The 21,313-nt window shown below is 40.5% G+C and overlaps 1 protein-coding gene across 7 annotated transcripts in view; it reads right to left on the bottom strand.

Moving 5' to 3' along the window:
• Positions 1-3,896: 3,896 nt before the first annotated feature.
• Positions 3,897-21,313, bottom strand: part of ANKRD6 (ankyrin repeat domain 6) — a 1,808,044-nt gene continuing 1,790,627 nt past the window's right edge. For all 7 annotated transcript variants that reach the window (XM_044067116.1, XM_044067125.1, XM_044067156.1 and 4 more), the window contains one exon: positions 3,897-5,212. In XM_044067116.1, coding sequence (XP_043923051.1) covers positions 4,644-5,212 — 569 coding nt within the window. In that variant the 3' untranslated portion in view covers positions 3,897-4,643. The remainder of the gene's footprint in view (positions 5,213-21,313) is intronic.

The following is a 21,313-nucleotide window of genomic DNA, read 5'->3' as shown; positions in this document are numbered from 1 at the left end:
GTCCCACTCACCAGGTTAGATAAGGAGAAAATCACAGTCAGCTGCTTGTCTGGTGCCAGGATTTGTCAGCCCATGCATGCACTCGGGTCTCTCGGCAACAACTACCACTACAGTTCTGTCATAGCTCATGTTGTAGTGAATGACCATGTGACATATCTTACTGGACTATATGGAGAAAGACATGATTGAGCTCTCTGAGTATGTGTCCCTGGCAGTTATGTCCCTAGCCATGAGCAGCGTATTACCCTCACCTAGAATGATGCCACAGTATAAACAAAAAATGATTGGTTTCAATAACTGGATTCATTTTTGGTGTCATTCCAAGGGGATGTAGTTTCTGTCAGCCTGGGATAGCATGGTCAACAAACCTTGGTGCTTTGCCAGAGAAGGTTTGCACCTGGCACAACTAGGCTTTCAGCTGCTGGCAAAGGTTCTTGCCTCCCCATAGTGCCTTTTTAGGCAAGGTCTCAAAAACAAAGTTGCCCACGTGAAAATTGCCAGTCATAACAAAAAAAGGGTTATGCTGCTAAACGCTAGAAGCTTAAACCAAAAACTGCACATCCTGGGAACACTCCTATCACTGGAGGATGTAGATGTCTGCACAAAGAAACCTGGTTCAAGGCCTCAGAGAGTACCCCGGCCTTGCAAGGCTATAATGCCTTCTGCACCTTCAGACTGCAAAACAAACAGGTGAGAACCAAAGGAGGCAGTGCTTCTGTCTAGATTAAAGATAAATTCACCACCCCAGTAGTTAGCACAACTCCATGGAGTTACTCCAAGTTCAGATTACTGTAGGTAAGATCCCCATTCAATTCATAGCTAGTTATACATCCCCCCTCTATGGATCATGATGTGCACAATCTCTACATGACTAAACTGGAGTCAATCCAAATATTGCCAAACGCTCTGGTCATGGGGGATTTCAATTATCCCAACATCAACTGGGAAACCTACTCTAGCCCTAACTCAGTACTGCAAAAGTTCCTTGTCTTTGTTAACTCAAATGCCCGGGAACGATTGTTCAAACCCCAACAAGAGGAACAAACATAGTAGATCTGGTCCTCACTGACATGACAAACAAATGTACCACCGCAACTATCAGACCCTCATTTGTTAAATCAGACCACAAATTACTTGCCTTCGAACCGGCACTAACACCAGAATGCACAAAGGGTGAAGTGAGACTACAAAACGTCACCAAGTCAAATTATACCCTCCTAGGGGAAGGTATAAATGCATTCCAGGCCCCATCCCCAGCTGAAAGTGGCAACTACACCAAAACTTACACTAAAGCTCTGTACAATCACTTGTATAAGTGTATAGACTCGGCTGTTCCAGACAGAATCAAAGCCACAGTCCAAAGTAAAAACAAGCCACCTTGGCAGACATCCAGCATCAACAAACTTTGCAACAAACAGAAAACATTGCAGCCGAGGCCCCAACAATGGAAAAGGACCCTCCTCAGCCTCAACAGGCAAATAAGACATGTCAAATCCTCTAAGGTTAACTTTGAGAAAAACGTACCAATCACAGTCAAGGATAAGCATAAGGCATTTTACAGCTGTGTATGCAGCCTAAATGGTAGGACACAAGCATGTGCTGAACTAGTGACTAACGGTATCACACACACACACACACTGATCCCGCAGAGAAACAAACCTGCTAGCGGACAGATTTGGTGAAAATTTCACTCCCTTATCTCCTCCAAACTTATCACAAACCTTGCCCCCAACTTCCCCTGAAGAGCAGGTCATTAAAGCGTGGTCTAAGGCAAAAACACAGCCTGTATGGGACCAGATGGCATCCCAGGCTGTCTTCTAAACAAATTAAAACATGAACTAGCATCACCATTAAGTACCATATTTAATCACAGCCTAACCACTATGCTGCTATGGAATGGAGAACAGCAACAGTTATTCGTCTCCACAAAGGTGGCTTAGCAACAGACCTGGGGAATTATAGACCCATAAGTCTGACCAGCCTTATCTGTCAGGCCATGGAACATATCATGGACCTCATAAATAAAGACATAGGTGACCTCCAAACCTTGGATTCAACCCAATTTGGCTTCATCAAGGGCAGATCCTGCCTGTTAAACCTGGAGGATTTCTTCAAAAATGTGACCAGAGCCATTGATGGTGGCAAATCTGTGCACACAGCATACCTCAACTTGGCCAAGACCTTTGCACAACCCCACACTCAGGCATTACCAATAAACTTAGCAAAGTGAATGTAAACTCCTTTGCTGTAAGATGGGTTAACAACTGGCTCACAAACCGGTCACACATTATCAAAGTGGGTGACTCCACATCAACCAGCAGATCTGTCAACAGTGGGGTGCCACAAGGGTCAGTGCTTGGCCCCTGACTGTTTGGTATATACTTCTCAGAAGTTCAGGCCAAAACTAAGGGGCTGTGGCTGACCCAAGTTTGTGGACTGCAAACTGAGTGCAATTATTGAATCCCGAAATGATGTCAGTATACCTCAGGAGGGTCTTACACAGACCAATGACTGGTGTCTTAGTCACGGTCTCAACCTAAATGCAAAGAAATGCATCATCATTCCCTTTGGTAAAAACAATGCCCCTTCACACTATCAGATTAACAACAATACCCTATGTACCTACGATGTGATAAGAGATCTGGAATCACAAGTAGACTGCGACCTTAACTTTGACCACCATGTGTCTATTGTAGTAAGGAAGGCTTTCTACATAGCACACTTGATTAGCAAAGGCATCGCCTCTAGAGCAAAGGAGGCTATAATCCCTCTATATCACTAATCAGGCGCATAACTGAGTATAATGCCCCTTTTGGCATGTACTGCACAAAGCACCTGCAGCAATTGGAGAGACCTCAAAGGTTTCTAAGAAAGAAGATCATGAGACTCCAGCACGTGCCTTACACAGACCAACTAAAGCCCTTGTCACTACACTCAGTATCGTATAAACTTCTTAGGGCAGACTTATGCCTGACTTACACAGCAATCTCTGAACCAAACCTAATGAATTTGCTGCACAACCGCAAATCAAACAGGACTAGATATACCCATTCCAGAGACCTAAATATGGCCTGCGACTTGAATAGGATGTGCTGGAGGGACAGATTTGTCTCCCAGTGACTGCCGTGTCTTTGGAATAGGCTGCCAATTCATGTGAAGCAGAGCACCTCTACGACATTGTTCAAAAGGAACCTGGATGAGTGGATGGGGCACTGTAAATTCATAACTGGGATAGTGCCCACAACCCTCCTGGACATGGGCAGTCATTACTAAATACAAACCTGGGTATTGACTAGAGTATATATGGTATTAAATTGGGATGAAATGGCTAGGCTCGAAATGACCTCTGGGTCGATAGCCTAGTAACCGCCTATGATCCTTTGATCCTATGATCCAGAACAGTGCATAAGCGAAGCAATGGAACTAGCATCTTGATAACAAAAAGAAACTATATTCAGTGTTACAACACCAGATGTTATACAGCATGCATCTTTACAAAGTACAGAATTTTGGGGGAAGATGAGAACCACCTGTCCACCTAGTCTGTCCACTTCTTTACCTTTTGGGTAAGCTGCAGATCCTGATTAAGCAGTATCTTCCTTTGATGAAAGGTGACTATGATCTCAGTAGTAAAGCGGCACTGTCCTTACACCTGAGTGAAGGACCAAATTAAAAGAGGCAATGGGCATTCATTGTCTTAATGTTTTGATAAGCATGCTCATACATTCTGAGTAAAACATAGGCAGTAAGACCCTGTTCTTCTTCTGGCATCCAAAGTTCTCAAAACAATTAAGTTTTCTGCAGCCTTTTTGTGGTATTTTCATGTAGCCTACATTAGGCTGTCACAAATCATCTCTTTTGAAAGACAAGCCAAAACAGAACACCAAGACTGTTAATGTGTCTGACTTCTTTAAAAATGTTTTTATTTACACTTGCAACAACAAAATGAAACTTACTTTGGCTTTAAATGCATGCAGAGTTGAGAAAGTACTAATTAAAATCACTATAAACAAAAGGTGACTAAATTAACATTTTTTTCTTCCTTAAATCTAATGAAATGACAACAGAAACGGATGCTGCACATATATACCTGGCATATCACTAATGGCCACTGATAACTATAATTTTCACATAGTCCTAATGATTTACCTCTCCAAAGATGTTACCAAGTACAAGAAATATCCTCAGAGTAATTGTGATATGTCCTGATGGCACATGACAATAACATTTTATTCGTTTTAGACAAACTGGGGTAAACAAAACATTACTTTGCCTAGTGATGTTAATTGAATAAACAAACAGGGCTAAATTATAAAAAAAACTCTGTTGACCACTGTAGTTGTAAAAGTTAACAGTTCACACTAAAACATTAAAAATGCTGAAGTACTGCTTTTGAAAAAGAAAAAAAAAATTCTGACATTGTTTATTTTGTGATCACTTTGATATGGCAGATGTATTTCTAGCTGGAAATTTTGTCTTGCCAGTTACTTTAGTGACTATTACTTGATTACATAGTCTAACAAAAAGCCATCACACCAGTGACAGCAGCTCTATTCCAGAAATAGATCATATCCATCAGTTTGACTACTGCATTGCATCTTTGTGCCCTTTCTGTCTCCTGTACCCAACTACAACTATTGCTTCTAGCTGTCTTTTGGCACGTCAGTTCTCAGCTTAAGCAATTCCTCTTCTAGGGTACGAATTCTATCCTGAAGGGCTGCTTTGTCCTCTTTCACCTTCTGCTCAGCTTGACTACTTACTTCCTCAATTTTCCTTTCATACCACTTTTCCATTTGAGTAGAAACAGCTTCAAAGAAATACTGCGTAAGCTCAAGTGCCTGGGAACCATCTCTGATTCCAGAGATAGGCTGACCAGTGCTGTCATGAAGGAAGCCCTGTTCCTGGTTGCCATGTCCTGAGCTTTGCTGACGGTGTCGATGTTTGGACTGACCAGTCTTTCCCATCACAGACTTCTTTGTTTGAGTTCTTTTTTCCTGTCCAGACTCACCATGTTGGTGAAATGCTTCAGTTAGTTGTTTGTCTGTAGTTCTGGAGGGTGCATGTTTAAATGCAGAAGTTGAAAACTCATATGGGGGCAGTTCCTGACATACTTTTCCAGAGGCACTGGAACTGGTCTCTTTAGGCCTTACAGCTGGAGGGGATTCCACAGCAGCCTGAATTGAACCAGTAACTGAAAACTGCTGTTTTCCATCTAAAATAAAACAAAAAACAAAAGCAGATTAACAACTACAACATGACTTTACTGTCCACTGTTTTTGTGACTAATATTTTGAAATGCAGACATAATTATCATTTGTGCTTTATTTATTTCTTTGAGATGTTACTAATTTGTGAAGACTTTACATATAACCTAGTATGGGAGAAATTGCATACAGAAAAAAATAAGTTATGTATTTACCATAATGTTCCATCTGTGTTCTCCATTTTCATTCTTCCTCAACTGATGGGTGGCCATTACTAACGCTCATGGTAACCAAAAAGCTCTATAGCTCATCCCTTACCCATAATGCACCAACCTTAAGCTACCTCAGATATTGTTTGCTTATTTATTACCTAAAAAGACATTTTTAACATGCATAAATATAGGAGACATAAAAACCGAATGTTCTCAATATAGGAGAAAACTATATCTGTAACTCAGTGTTAAGGCTAATGATGTTCCACCAACAGCTCATTCGTCCAGAAGTTTATGAACAGAAAGGATGGGGGTTGGTGGGCAGGAAGTTGAGGAAGAATGAAAATGGACAACACTGATGGAATGTTATGGTAAGTACATAACTTCTTTATCTGATGTTGCTAATTTTCATTCTATCCTTAACTGATGGGACAGAGTCCCCAGCTACCTATAATCCCAGGTGGACTCTAAGGAAGGATGTTCCTGAGCACAGTTGAACCAAATGATGCTCTACACCTGAAAACCAGATCCAATTTGTAATGAGTAATAAAAGTATGGGGAATAGCCCAAGTTGCTGCTGCACTTATGTCATCCATGGATGCTCTGGATAGGAAAACTGAAGAAGTTGCCATGGACCTATTTGAATAAGTTTGTACTGGTTGTGGTAATGTAATACCCAATTTATTATAAATAAATTAAATAAAATCAGCCATCTGGCTAAAGTTACTTTGGCAACTGGTTTTCCCAATTTCAGTTCTGCAAAGGAAACAAACAATTGGTCTGTTTTTCTGATGTCTCTTTTCTATGCAGGTAAACACGTAATTGTCTGTGAACATCCAATAAATGTAACATATACTCACCCTTGTTAGCAAAATTAAGAAAGAATACTGGCAAATTAATAGACTGATTGATATTAGATTCTGACACTACCTTGGGAAGGAAGGAGGTATTTGTTCATAACGTCACTCTATCCTTGTGAAATATCAAGTATGGAGGTTTTGAAGACATTGTTTGAATCTTTGAAATTCGTCTAGCAGAGGTAATGGCTACTAGAAAAACAGTATTCTAGTCAAGATACTTAAGGTCACATTTAGCTGCTGCTTCAAAGGGGGAATGTATTAGTGCCTGCAGTATCAGATTAAGATCCCATGGGGGACTAGGGTCCTTAAATGGAGGTCTCAAAAGGAGAGTACCTTGCAAGAAAGCTCTGCACAATTCTGAGAGACTACTGAATTACCTTCAAATACAATGTTAAAGCTTGATATTGCTGCTAACTTAATTTTACTGGTTGAAGAACTAGCCTCTTCTTTAAAAAGCAGGGCTAAAAAATCAAGTATGTTATGTATCGGAGCTGAAAGACATTCAACATGATTTTGTTGTGCCCAGTAAACAAATCTTTTCCATTTACTTGAATAGAGTTTTCGTGTTGAAGGTTTATGGGAAGATAAAACTATATGTCGGACAAGGGAAGGGGGCATTGGTTGTCTGGCTATTAACATAACTAGAGAAAACAGGCTGTCGGCCTGAGGTTTGATATGTCAGGATGGATCATGCCTGTCAGGTGAGACAGGAGGTCTGGAGTAAGATCCATAATCCAAGGTTGGTGAAATAAGTGAGGCCAAAGGAAGGGTAAACAAATCTGTCAAGGCCATTAAGGTGCAATGAGGATGATTTTGTTCTTCAACATAGCAGCTTTCTGCAGAAAGTTTGGAATTGATGGGACTTGTGGGTAGGCATAATGTAGACTGGGGGGCCAAATGTAAAGTAGAGCATCCCTCTGTGATTCCCCATGTGGGGGGGGGGTTAAGGCAAAGTAGCTGCTGCATTTGTTAGTTAGGGCAGAGGCAAAAATATTTCAGCAAGGTTAGTCCCATCGACAAAAAATAATTTCCGTCATGTTCTTGTTGAGAGACCACTGCTCAGTTTGTCTGGTATCACACTGGACTTTGCCGGCATGTGCATTGCTATGAGAAAGTGGTTGGATGAGATCTGCCATTACCATGCTGTGAGTGCTTCTTGACATAAGGAGTAAGATCTAGTCCCACCTTGTTTGTTGATGTACCAAACTACTAACATATTGTCCATCTGAATTGCAATCACCCCGAGGGGAGAATATTTTGAAAGGCCCGCAACACTAAAAACACTGCTCTCATCTCTAGGACAGTGACATGCAAGTTGATCTCTTCAGGAGACCAAGTGCCTTGGACTGTTTCCCCCCAAAATGCCCCCCCCCCCAACTGAGAAACATTCGTGGTCACTATGGCCGTCAGCTGGGGGGATGAATGGATGGCCTTGTAGAACCTAATCTGACTGAATCCACCACCTGAGATCTCTCTTGCATATCTCAGTGATCCGTATTTGGGTTGACATGGATTAGTAAAGTATCGACCACTGAGTTGCTAACATGCATTAGAGAATCCTCATATAAAATCTGACTAAAGGTACTAGTGTTACTGCCACTGACAATAATCCTAGAGCTTGAAGGACCAAGGAGGCTGAAATCTTAAGGGAGCCAGTGAAGCTATCATTAACTTTGTGTTGAAAACTGTTCCTATCAATTCCAAATTCTGAGTCAGTTCCAGTTGAGACTTGTCATAGTTTATGGTAATTCCCAGATGAGAACAAGTCTGGAGAACCTGATTTCTTGCCCCTATCAATTGATGCCTGGTCTGGGTGGTAATGAAAAAGTCATCTAGATGTGGCTAACACCCAAAATCCCTGCAATCTCAAGTGAGCTGCTACTACTGCCATGTATTTGGTGAGCACCCTGGCAGCTGTGGTGAGACCAAAGGGCAGAATCTGAACTAGTAGTGACTGGCTCCCAGACAGAGCGTAAGTGCCTTCTGGATCATCTGATCATCTTTATGTGACAGTACGCATCCTGAAGGTCTATTGAGCACATCCAGTTGTCCTTGCCCAGAAAAGGGAGAATGGACTGAACCCTGACCATCTGAAACTTGGCAAGTTGAACTGACTTGTTCAAGTTGCTGAGATCCAAAATTGGTCTCCAGTCCCGTTTTCTTTGGCACTAAAAAGAACTTTGAGTAAGTTCTACATTCTATCTGGTCTGGTGGGACCTCTTGGATGACTCAGCAGCTTTTGTATGTGAATTATTGCTTCTTACCTCTGACTGGGTGGAACATTGGGATTTTTCTTGAGATTGGAGACGGAAGGGAAACGGGTATTATAAAGCCTCTGGAAATAATCCTCTGCACCCAAGTATCTTTCGCTATGTCTAGCCAGGCTAACTTGTGTATGGATAATTGCCTCCAGAGGTGGGCAATCAGGCCTCCTTTCATGAGTGCTAGTAGGGTCTGTCCAAGAAAGAATCTCTGAATCCCTGGTTTTGCGGGCCTCCTCTGCTGCATGGGTGTTGTCAACCATTGAAGTCCCCCCCCTCTGCCCTTGGGGAAGTTCCTCCACATGTGTCCTGGAAAGTACCATGAGATTTTCTGAACCACATCTTTTGACCACCTTGTTGATTCCTTGAAAACAATCTTTCAGGAGTTGAAAAATGTATGCCAACTGGAGACAGTGTCTTTCTATCCTTCTCACACCTGGATAAAGTTTCTTTCACTGTATGGCCAAACAAGGAAGTGCTGTGAAAGATAGCATTAATGAAGGATGACTTAAAGGGCTCTGCAAATTCACATAAGTGTATCCAGCTTTGTCTCCTGATGGAAATGCCTGAACCCGCTGCCCTTGAGGTCCCTTTGGCTACATGCAAAATCAGCCTCATGGATGAATTTGAAATAGATTGCAGGGTAATCAACTGAGAAGTCACAGATGCTTGGACCTCTGCAGATATGGATCCTGAGAGGGTATTTGAAAATTCCTTGATCAAATCCCCTCTGCAACCTAGTAAAATGTGCCAAATACTTCAGTGACCTTAGGGCGAAGGTGGCTGAAGCATAGACATGCTTCTCAAACCTGTCCATCACCCCAGACTCCATGTTCAGCAAGTTCCTTTTTGGTGGCTGCTGCCATGACTATGGTATCAATGGGCAACACTTTAGCCCAAAATTCTTTCCTCAAAGGTGGTTCCAGAATCTTGTCTGGTCTTCTAGGTATGGGCCCGACTGTGTCAGCTTCCTTCCACACTCGCCGTGTGACCAACTCAATGAGCTCATCAGCAGGTGGAGTAACCAGGGAGGTAGAAGGGCCAGTAATGAAAGCCTCCTGGAATACAGTCTCCTCAGATGAAGGGTTGCTGGGGGTCCAACCACCTCTGTGTTTTAGGATCTCAAGGATGTCTCCAAATGAGACATCTTCTGAAAATGAATATGGGGATCCTTCACCTTCATCAAAATCTGTATCCTCTGTGACTGACTCTTCTGCACAGTCCAAGTGCTTCCTCTTGCACTTCTTCTAACTAAGTACCTCCTCAGTGGGGTAATCTGGGGAGGTATTGGAAGAAATTGTAATACCCTGCTGGGAATCCTACAGGTCTCAGTCTGGCTGTCCCTGTGGCCAAGAATGATGAGGCTCTAAGCACAGAGGCACCAGGGTAGAAGGTTGAGGATCTGAGGGGAGTTAGATCATCCGTCCTGATGGAGCAGAGAATACCCTCTTCACCAACTCATAGGCAGATTACCCTGGAGAAAGAGAAGACCCAGGCTCCAAGAAGGCAAGCTTCTGGACCTCTGTCTTCCCTGCTCTGAAGGCAATCTTCCCAAGGAGGAAGCTGGAGCTGAGCTATCCAGTGCCAAGACTTTGAGGGGCAGAGATGGCTACAACAACTTCAGAGTCGACTTCAACACCTCGGATCAGACAAGGAAGTTTTGGCTCTCAGTGTCATTCAGATACAAAGAAATCCAAACTGGAGCACTCACAGTAATCTTCGGATATAAAGCTAACTTTGGATCCAAGCCAGATGGATCCGGGAGGCTTGGATCCAGGGACTCTGAAACCATGGAAGGGATCAGAGGAGGAGATTGCAGTGGGGTTGTAGTTGAAGGACAGGTATCCTGGGTCTACTTCACCCTGTCGAAGGCCGACAATATCGAAGCTGATATTGGCACCGAAATGTCAAAAGCGAAAGTCATCACATGTGTAAAGGGAAATCTCCATAAGGGGAGATTTCCATTTACTGCAATGTAGTGTGATCTCGGAGTTGCTATATTTAAGTAGCAGGGGTGTGGGGGGTGAGAGCAATTTGTGTTGTGTTTGGGTGGTTTTTTTTGTTTGTGTGTGTGTTCGATGTTCGGGTTATTATGCTGTCGACAGTTTGAGTTTTCAACAGCGTAATATAAATGCGGTATCCTGATCTGAGGGGGCTAGGCACCGGCAAGACACCCATCTGAATCTGTGCCAAGTTGAACTTCTGCATCATTCTTTCCATATCTTCTTCCGTCAGACTTCCAGATGAACGTGTTAAGGCAAGCGAAGGAGACTTAGATCAGTGCCCTTCCAAAATGTGTGAAGGTACCCTGGAAGGCACAGGGTCAATGGAAGGTGAGTATCTAAGTCCTGGGAATAACTACAGGACTTAAAGCAGTCTGATCCGATTGTTTATTTCGTTGAATCCAAGATAGTCAGATCCGTAGCTTTTTTCTTTTTCTGATCCAAGGGTAAAGAACTCTGGGACCTTTTCAGATCCAATTTAGGTCATCTCTTAGATGGCTGCAAAGACTAGGTGGATGAAGTAGAAGGCTTCGGAGATGAAAGCTTCATCTCTTTAGGTTTACCTTTGAGGGTACTGAGTCCCAGATATCACTTCTCCAAAAAAAGATGGTAACAAATCTTTCAATACTATCTTTTTTTGTTCTTTTGACTATAGCTCTAGTAGTGTTGAAACTATGGCATATAGAGCAATCCTCCTGTAAATGCTGTGACCCTAGGCAATAAATACATAATGTGTGGGCATCTGATAGTGGTAGCTTGTGCCCACACTTGACACATTTTTAAATCCAGAAGGACCTTTCTATGCCATTATGGTAGAAACTACAAATAAAGTCAATATATATATATATATATATATATATATATATATATATATATATGTGTGTGTGTGTGTGTGTGTATGTACAGCAAATATAGGAAAAGAAATACCAACAATGGTAAAAAGGTACTACACAAAAGTGTAGAAAGGTAAAGGACAGAATAATAATTATATTTAGTGAAGACGGAGAAGAAAGGGGAGAAAAGGAAGTTACCAACTATGGTAATCAGAGAACTACACACTCATATGAGGGTAAGGGTTAAGAAAGGTAAGAAAGACACTATAATATAATAAAGATATTAAGTTTTAGGAGATTTTAAAGAAAAACTGTCACTTATCTTTAAAAGCTCGAGAGCTAGGCTAACCACGTCTTTCGCGAAAAGAGGCAAATGAGATCTGAGGTTGCTTATTGTTGGTGGATTATGGGTAAGGGAGGAGCTCGACAGCTTTTTGGTTACCACGAGCTTTAGTAATGGCCAAGACAGATCCGAAGATTGGATATGAACCCATCAGTTGAGGACAGAATGAAAACTGACAACATTAGATCAATTATTTTATTAGTGCCAGATGTTGGCTTTCACTGGTGATGGATATTAGCAAAAATGGAAAATAAAATATTTGCTATCAGCCATACCATCCCAGGGGTAGGCTAGTCCCTGCCAGTGAAGCCATGGCTGTGACAGAGGCACAGATGTGGCTACCCAAGCTGGGGCCAGTAGTTCTTGCAAGACATGTACCAGTGCTCATGTAGGTGCTGACATGCTGTTACCACAACCAAGGAAGGGGGAGTGAAGTTAGAGATTTAAAGTGAAAATCCCCTCAATGCTGCCTTGTTGACAGCTGTGCCATGATCTGTTCTCACCCAGTAGGGGAACAAATGGGCACAGAGTCCTAACCACAGTGGAGATAGAGACTGAATGGACAGCTGTGACAGCAGCCTGCTGGTTAACAGGCACTGAGGCAGAAAAAGTACAGACACACACACAAGTTGACTTTCAAAGTTTCTGAAGTAAATCCATTTCTTCTTTTTGAATGAGATTTTCAAATAAAAATGTTCTCATGTTTTCCATCTCTGTAAATCTTCACTTGTTTTTCTTTCGTCTGATTTCCACATTTTATGCATGTTTTTTTGTTTAGTTACAGCCCTTGTGGCAAAATACATCCTACTGCAGATCCACACCTCAACAGCTCATTGTATTTAAGACCCTTGAACACTAAACAGCATATAGACTGTAGAAGATTTAATGATGCTACCATTAAAATTTGAATAAAAACTTTATACAGTTATTTAACTCACTTTTGCTCATAAAGTTGGTTGTGTTATACTTAGCTTGAACCTCACTACATGTGTGGACAGCTCTGACCACACCATTCCTCTTGTGCTGTGTAGGGCTTCAAAAGTAGCCTGGACACAGTAATCAAAACCATTTTTTCTCAGTACTGAATTTGTGACATTCAATATCATGAATATACTGCTTAAATCAAAATAAATCATTTTAACTGATGTAAAAAAAACATTGCTTTGCTAAATCAATTTAAAGCATTTCTTTCTCTTTTTTTTTGTTAGTTTCTGATAATCATGTTCACCAGCACAGTGGTACTTTACACCTCATTAGTGCATTTGTCAGCAGCTGTGTATGACTTAAACACTGCATACCTTCAAAAAGATTAGAACACGAGCCTTACTATTCTTCCACTAGACTTCAGGTTTCTGCCTTTTTAGAAATCTTTCAAATACCACAGATGCTCTCAAGGTAAAGAGAGGAGGTCAGCAAAAAGTAATGAAGTAAGAGAAGGTAAGACTAAGATTAATTTCAAACCTGCCAGGCAAAGGCAGGATCCTCAAGGGGACTCATGTTTGCCATCACCAGCTCCTGTTACAGCCATGCCACCAGCATATGTTCAAACCCAAGTAGGTGTTCTGGTGCCCCCTCTTTTAGATTATCTGAACCAGTCCCCCACACAGCTTCCCCTTCCTTAAGGTTCTTTAGGTGCCCGATCCTATTCTACTCCCTCCTCCCACCTTCAGAGTACTTATAATCTTATTCGAAGAAACAGAGTATGACCACTTGGCATTGACCGTAGTGGTCTCCAAATGCCAGATACTAGTGCACATCTGTTCAGTATCAGTTTCACTGACTACACCAGGTACGTCTGCCATGGACATCAGGTACCAAGGGTTAGGCTCACCAGTGCTGCCCCAGATATCTAGACCACTGCCATCAGTCATGCCTTCAAAAGGATAACAAATGTCATAACTCTGATGTTGGTCTAGCAGGTGTCTCCCCTCTCCCTCAGCATTTGCCATGCTGCTGGTTATGTACAGTCATCATTATATCACATACCGAGTAAGTTCAGGGAATTCTCAATTCCTATATTTTAAGGGTGCCAGCAGGATAACCAATGTCATAACTCCTGGTGCTGGTCTGGCAAACAGATAGCGTTCCTCTGCATCTACCATGCTTATGGCAATGGACATCCACTGTTATTTCACATCTCTGCATCCACATTATGTTTAGGGAGTTCTCACTGCCTGTATTTAAGAATGAAGTGACCCCTTAAGAGCCAGGATAAGATTTCCATGTGGTGTTATATACACCCCATCCACTGTGTCATGCTAATAATTCTCTCAACTAGTCTATACCTTCTAATTCTCCAAATGGAATTTTCAGTTTCCCAACAGAAGACCACCCCTCCTCCTACACAGAAGGGGTTCCATGTTGGTGCTTTCCATTCAAAACATTGTAGCAGTATCAACCACATTTGAGTCACTGACATATAAGAAAACCTGGAAGAGTCTCTCTAAATCCAAAAACTGAAGCCTCAGACTGATTATGAAGAGGGAAGTGGCAGGAAGGAGGGTTATTCTCATCCATTACCCACCTGCAATGACAGAAACTTGGGGACAATTCTTAAAAATGATGTGATGGGGGGGGGGGGCTAGGATGTTAACTCCCCAGAGAAGGGATTCACTAAGCCTGCCAAGTGACAGAACAATCCTCCTGGATGGGTTCATCTATTGGCACCTTCAACAACATAGTACAACAAAATTAGCAAGATCCAAAAACTATGGCCCCAGTTTTTAGGAAAGCAGACAAGATTTTGATCACCCCTCAGGAACTGTCTTTCTGGACAGAGATGTTCAAACTGCATTTTACTATCTCAGTAATGGTCCAGTAGACCAACCACAGACCCTCGTGCACCAGTCCTCCAAACTGAACATCCCAGGCAATGAAAAAGTTAAGAAGCAGCTGTTGAAATCTTTCACTCAATCTATAAGCATGCCAAGGTATTTCATCTAGATGCTATACTTTCACAGAGACTTGTTACATGAAGGAATCTGTGATGGCATGGATGGTAGTGAGTTTGAAGAGGGAGGTTCAAGATGTAGACTGATACCAATGGCTGTTGGCTCAGTTATGACCTAGGCAGGACACGATGCTACAGACGGATCACCCAGTGCAGCAAGATTAGGCTCATCCATTCATTGGCACTTCTGGATTCACTTAATTTTTTCAACAAGGACCTAACTTCATGGAAAAGTGGACCAGCAAGACAGACAGCTCCCAGAGCACTACAGCATAAAGGGTTACATGTTATGATTGCGGGTGTGAAATCTCATCCCCTACAACTGAATTTTACCCCCCCCCTCCCAGAGAAGCCAACCACTGCCACAGGGTCACATCACTGGAAATGAAGGGGATAGCTGTCTGAAGGGGACTTTCATTGTGGCAGCATAAGGCTGTTTTATTGTCCTCTCTGGCATCCTGCTCTTTTTGTAATAGGCTAACCCTGGATGAGAGCAGGAGGCCATATGATCCATGTTACCACTGAGGCCTACAATGTCTTCCCCAGGACAATGCATGCTTTTGCTCACCTGTATTGGAGGCTACCACCAGATGGTGGCTTTGTGAGCCCCAGTAGTGCATTTACTACTGTCCCATATCCAATGGGTTGTGGTAATGTGCATCTGGCTCTGCACTGCCCTCCCTTGCCAACTCCACCAGATGAACTAGGGTTGTCTGGGCTTTAGTCTGGGTTTTATTGTTATATGCCACAGACCATGAATAGATACATAATTACAATGCTGTAATTTACACTGTAACCAAACTCAGAACCTCAAAAGAAGTTATTAAGGAGTTTGGATCCCACAGATATATATATATATATATATATATATATATATATATATATATATAGGCCTTGTTCCCAAAGTACTTGTCTACTTAGCCTTTATATACAGGTAACTGCTTGCAAATAATACTGTAAATGGGAGTTTGACCCAAACCAGGATAGCTTCTTTTAAACAGACTACTACAACTTTCTGCTACAAGACTGATACCATGTTCTCTGTCCATAATGTTATGTGTTAGAAAAATCAAACCATATAGTGGCACTTTATATTGACTCTGTAAGATATCTGAATAGTATAATCAAGTCACCTTCCTGTAATTTAGAACAGAACAAATGTAATTTGGGCAAGCAAGCTTTTTAAAGTAGATTAAGGATTTCAGTGTTTGAATTTGTTTTGCGCTCTCTTTAGTCTTAGAGCATCAACAACTTAATAATGAATGAATGACTTAAAATGCAGTCTTCACACTGAGATGTCTTGAAATAATGGAACGAAAAATAAGTTTCATATTGCAAGTATATTTCCTAATTTTCTGGCTGACATTAACATCAAAGTCTATGGCACTACCTTCTGTTGCCCCCAAGTCTTTAGGAAGTTTGTGCCAATTGCTATTGGTAACTGAATATGGATTAAGTTAATTTTTAATGACCAAGTGCAGACTTTTTTGATATTAAAGAGAAAAATGTGGTTGTATTTCACCCATAAAAAACAAGATACTTAATGACATTCAAAGAATATACTGCTTGGTGATGCCAAAAATCACTGTGACTAACTTGGTATTAACTGCTAATTTTTCTTTGTACAGACATAAGAGCAGCTGGCACCAGAATATTAAACAAAAATGGGTTTAGTACAGAGTTCTTGGGAGCACCCTTTGTATATGACATAAAGAAAAAGAATCCTTGACTCTGACATAGAATAGTAGTCCTTTCAGCATAAGATTGTCTAAGAGATTATGTAACAGTTGATACTTAAAGATGCCAAGGCATTAAATGTGGTTACACAACGGATAGAATGGAAGACGTCTGCCTGAGATACAATAACGTCTGGGATGTCATTACCAAGAGAATCAGTAACTGTTCTGTAAAAGCTTAACAAACAGGATGGACAAGAATGTCCACTTCTGAAACTTTGTTTGTTGATGTCAACTGCTTGAAGGGATCTGGCATTAAAGAACTTTTTATCTGTCTCCCTCTCTCTCAGCATTTTTCAAGATAAGTGTAAAACTAATCACTCAGTAATTAATGAGCTCAGTGACATCACTATTATAGGTTTGTATAACTCAATGTACATTTCAGGACTTGGGTACATACACAGTGGATTAACTAAGATGCTAAGTGTATACCACACAATCTGACTATATCCCTGATATGACAGAATAAGCATTCATTCAGACAAAATGAACTTGAAGCAAAATCCCTCTTTACTTTATGCAGTGACTGACACTAAAGAAAGGATCTACTGTGTATAGAATTGGAAGGCCCATTAATACAAAGAAAAAAAAACATTTGCAACCAACCCACCAGCCTCAGTGCCAAATGCCAACTGATCTCTATCCCTGAGGAATTAAATTGTCATAGACTTCAATAGTATAACATCTGGAATATTTGTAGAAGCCTTTCTTGTTAGTGATGAGAAAATAAGTTAAATGTACGTGCTGCCCTAACTTTACTTAATCTAAAACTCAAAAGTATGTTTCTAATAAAACAGGAACAAACCACTTGCTGACAAACAGGATAAACGCCCAGTGCTCCAGAAAAACTTGAATAATATTAATGAAACCAAAAGGAGCAACTAGGCTGATGCAGAGTCACAAGTAGAAATGAAAGGCAAAATCCTCAGGTTAAAATCCAAATGAAAGGCAAAATCCTCAGGTTAAAATCCAACTTTAATTCCACTGCAGGTAACTGTAAATGATAAATTGGCCCAGCAAAGTAGCACAGCTAAGTTACCTGTTCATGACTTTACTGTTCTTAATATTACAAAGTACATTAATGTGGTCTGAAGTTTTGATGGATGGATAAGGAACATTACTAAGAGGGACATTACAGTGTGATAGTACAACATCTAAAGTATCACAATCCCTTGTAATAAAGGAGATGTTGTGAATGCTTGTGTTTGAACACACATGCTGAAATATCTTTGTCATGTGAGTTACTAGATATGCAAGAATCACAATTAAAATGGGTAGAATTAAAATCCTTTGTAATTATGGCATAACAGCTTTTTATACAAGAGATAAATTCACAATTAAATCTGACCATTTCTAAGGTGCTTAATGAGGAACTGAGAGTTTGTGCCTTCAAACAGTGATGTCAGCTCCAGTAATTCCAGCATTAAGGCTACTGAGTCTTACTAAAGAGTTGAGATCCTGGTTCATAAATGGAAATGCCACTTCCTATTCTGTTACTCTTGGTGCTGTGAAAGCCCTTAAACCCAGAAATACACAGTGGTGGGAACACACAGCAAAGTGTTTGGTGAGCAACAAAGTACCAGCCCGGATACCTGTAAAGTAACTGCATTATGTATGTCAAAAATCATGCTGTTCAGGCTTCTAGCATCACCCAAAAGAATATGTAGGTTAATGGGAACCAGAGAGCAGATTATTGTCTTGATGTCATGTGATCTAAAAAATTTTAGTAATTGTTAAGCATAACAGTTTGTTTCTAAGATGACCTAGATGAATGTTATCATGACCAAAAGAGTTGCTTTTGGAAAATAAGCTTTCCCAAAGATATCTGAAATTACTGTTTTACGCTGAAGGGTCAAGCCAGCCAAATTCCTTCACCTTCCACATCCTGTGCTATTTACTTTAATGACTTTCAGGGTTGACATTAAGCACAGAAAAAAAATTAAATGATTGGCTTTTTTACAAAAATTGGGTATTTTCCTTCTTCCTTCTTTGAACTCTGAGAAGAGCACCATTACATGAAAACAGTGCTGTAATTAGGACAATTTGGGCACTTCTGTTTCAAAAGAAATTATAAACATTAGGATAAAAAGTGCATACGTTATTAAAAATAAGGCAGAATTATAAGGGTACAAGTTGAAGAACCATAAACAGATTTACGTAACTAAGAAAGATACTGCACATAACTAGAGAAGTTATGCCTAAGCTTGAAATACTAAAAGACAGAAGTAGGGCTGAACTGAGTATGATGAATGTAGCAATTCACATCTGTAAGTGTTTAATTATACAGTATAAAAAGGTAAATAAATGTACCTAGTTCTGCAAAAACTACAAACTACAATAAAAAGTCAAAAGTCAGATATTACATTAGGCTCAAACAGTACTGAAGATATGTGCAGCTCCTTAACAGTTGAGTCTGTGAATGTTGTCTCTAAAACTGCACATCTTTAATCTACTGACAAATGACTAAATCAGCTGTAAAACTTCAAAGGCATACCAGTTTGCTTATTTGCATATGTCTGTAAGCTACAATAAATCTGCACTTAAAGAGAAAAACAAGTTAAAGTTTGCTGTGTGTTAATGGCCATATCAGAGAAATTCCAGTTTTAGCATGAATATGTCCTTATCAATTTAAACCAAACAGTAAAACTCCACATTCAAATACCCTCCCACAGTCATGTTATAATAAACAACATGCCAAATTACTTTCTAAATCAAACATAAAAGTTCATCCATACCTCTCAACTGTCCAGATTTTTGCCTCATATTCTTGGTCTGTTCCACATAAAATGTGTGTTTTCTGGTAAATTATTGAGGATTGAAGTTACTAAATAATTACATATATTTGAGTTTCAGACTTCAAATCCTTCCAAAAATGCATGCTAAAATAAATCTTGTTATTCTACTGGCAATCTAAGTTTATAAAAGCAATATTTAAACATTTGTCCTTATTTTTGAGCCTTTGTTTCCCCATGATTTTAGGTTTTGTCCAGATTTCTTGCAATAAGTGATTGAGAGTTATAAGTTCAGCATCTCTGAACAGCTTTAAAACACCTTTATGTTAGACTGTTAAAATACCTGTATTAAGTGAGAGCACTAGTCACTCAGAACATGCAGTCAAAAGTATTCCAAAAACTCAGTTCATAACTCGAGACACAAGCAAATTTGACTACAGTATTGTGATAACTAAAGCCCCTGATACTCCTGGTAATTAAATATACTAAGTTTGATACCACATGAAAGAAATGGGAACACTTAGTTTGCTGGAAAATGAAGCAAAAGCAATATCTTTTGGCTTTTCCCAGTTAGGGGTCGCCACAGTGGATCACCGGTCCGCAGATTGAATAGCAGTGGAGTTTTTACAGTGTCGAGTTGCCAGCCCAGCGCCCAACCGTCACATAAGGCACACACACCTATCTGCATGTCTTTAAAACTCACTCGACTGCAGGGAGGACATGCAGACTCCACACAGATGGTGCTGCAGCCGAGAATTGAACCGGAGAACCTCTTGCTGAGAGGCGATAGTGCTAACGCTGCACCGCTACTGCCATAGTCTGCTGGAAAACCAAGTATTCATTTTATTTCAAGTTAGTATGACATTGTTGTTTGTTTATTTAGTTAGATGGGGTGTGGTGGTATAATCCACAACACTGAAGGGCGCAGGAAGGCACATTTCCCTGAAAAAAGTAACTTTTTTTTTTACTTTTTATGTAATCAGCATATTTCTTTAGTTTTCAGTGTAATAATAAATATACATATTCTTGTTGGCTCTTTACTGACATAAAACACTTCTTTAATACAAAGTTATTCCATTACAATCAACACTCACAGATTTGACTTAGGGAGGTTTGACATGTTTTGGTACCTCAGGAAGAGAGTCATAATCATTACACACCAGGGAATAGGGCTGACAGTACAACTGTATACCAAAGCCCCTTGTGATTCATAAAGAATTATACCCAGTGGACCTTGTATACAGTCTTGCCTTACTGTATACACATGTGCCACTCACATACTGCATGTACAAATCAACGTCTCCCTGTTCATCCACTACTCATACTCAGTACCCCACCTGTGTTCAACATCATATGCTATTCACATCAAAGAGGTTACTTAAGGGACTCCAGATACATATAAATAGATGACGTACTGCTTGCTACTGCAACTACTCCCCTTCCCTGCTGACATGTTGCTCAGCAGGCAGAACTGCATCAATAAATTAATAATAATAATACTAATAATACTAATAATAACAATAAAAAACTCTCTTCTCTGGTAGGAAAATAGGAAAAACCTTACCAGTAATGGAGTCCCCTCAATACAGGCAACCCTGCTAACACAACTACACTTTACCCATCCCACACAGTAACATTTAGTTAATTACTTATCTATTAATGCAGTTGTTAAAAGGGGTAAAACATTGATCTACATGGACTATTTACAAGCTCAGCTCTCATACGTTAAAAAAACAGAAACTGTACAAAAGAAAACACAGACTATCAAACAACAGGAAGGGCAGAACAGTATCAGATGATAACAACAATAAAAGATATACTTACTAAAACAACAAGCAATAACTGATTACAGCAAATGGAGAGGAGGGAAAATGTGTGGAAACAGTGGGTTAGTATAGTAAAAACACATTACTTCAGTGGTAGACTGTTGCTATATTCTTTGGGAGTTACCAAACTCTTTCTAGTGAACAATCATACAGCACCTTATCCCTTTTTACCACGTTAATGTACCAAGTAATGATCCTAGCAGAAGTACAGCTAGGGTGGCACGAAGGGAGCAGCTGCCTTGGGAGCACAATATGTTAAAGGGTCCAAATGGCAGATCTTTTTTTAAGTTTTTTGCTCGTCATGTAAATGTAAGGGCAGGCAGTAGAGCATGAGGCCTTTAGGACCTTTCACT

Source organism: Protopterus annectens, chromosome 1.part0 (genome assembly GCF_019279795.1).
Source record: "Protopterus annectens isolate FY-2018-M chromosome 1.part0, PAN1.0, whole genome shotgun sequence".
Lineage (NCBI taxonomy): Eukaryota > Metazoa > Chordata > Ceratodontiformes > Protopteridae > Protopterus > Protopterus annectens.
This window is presented reverse-complemented; position numbering and strand designations above follow the sequence as displayed.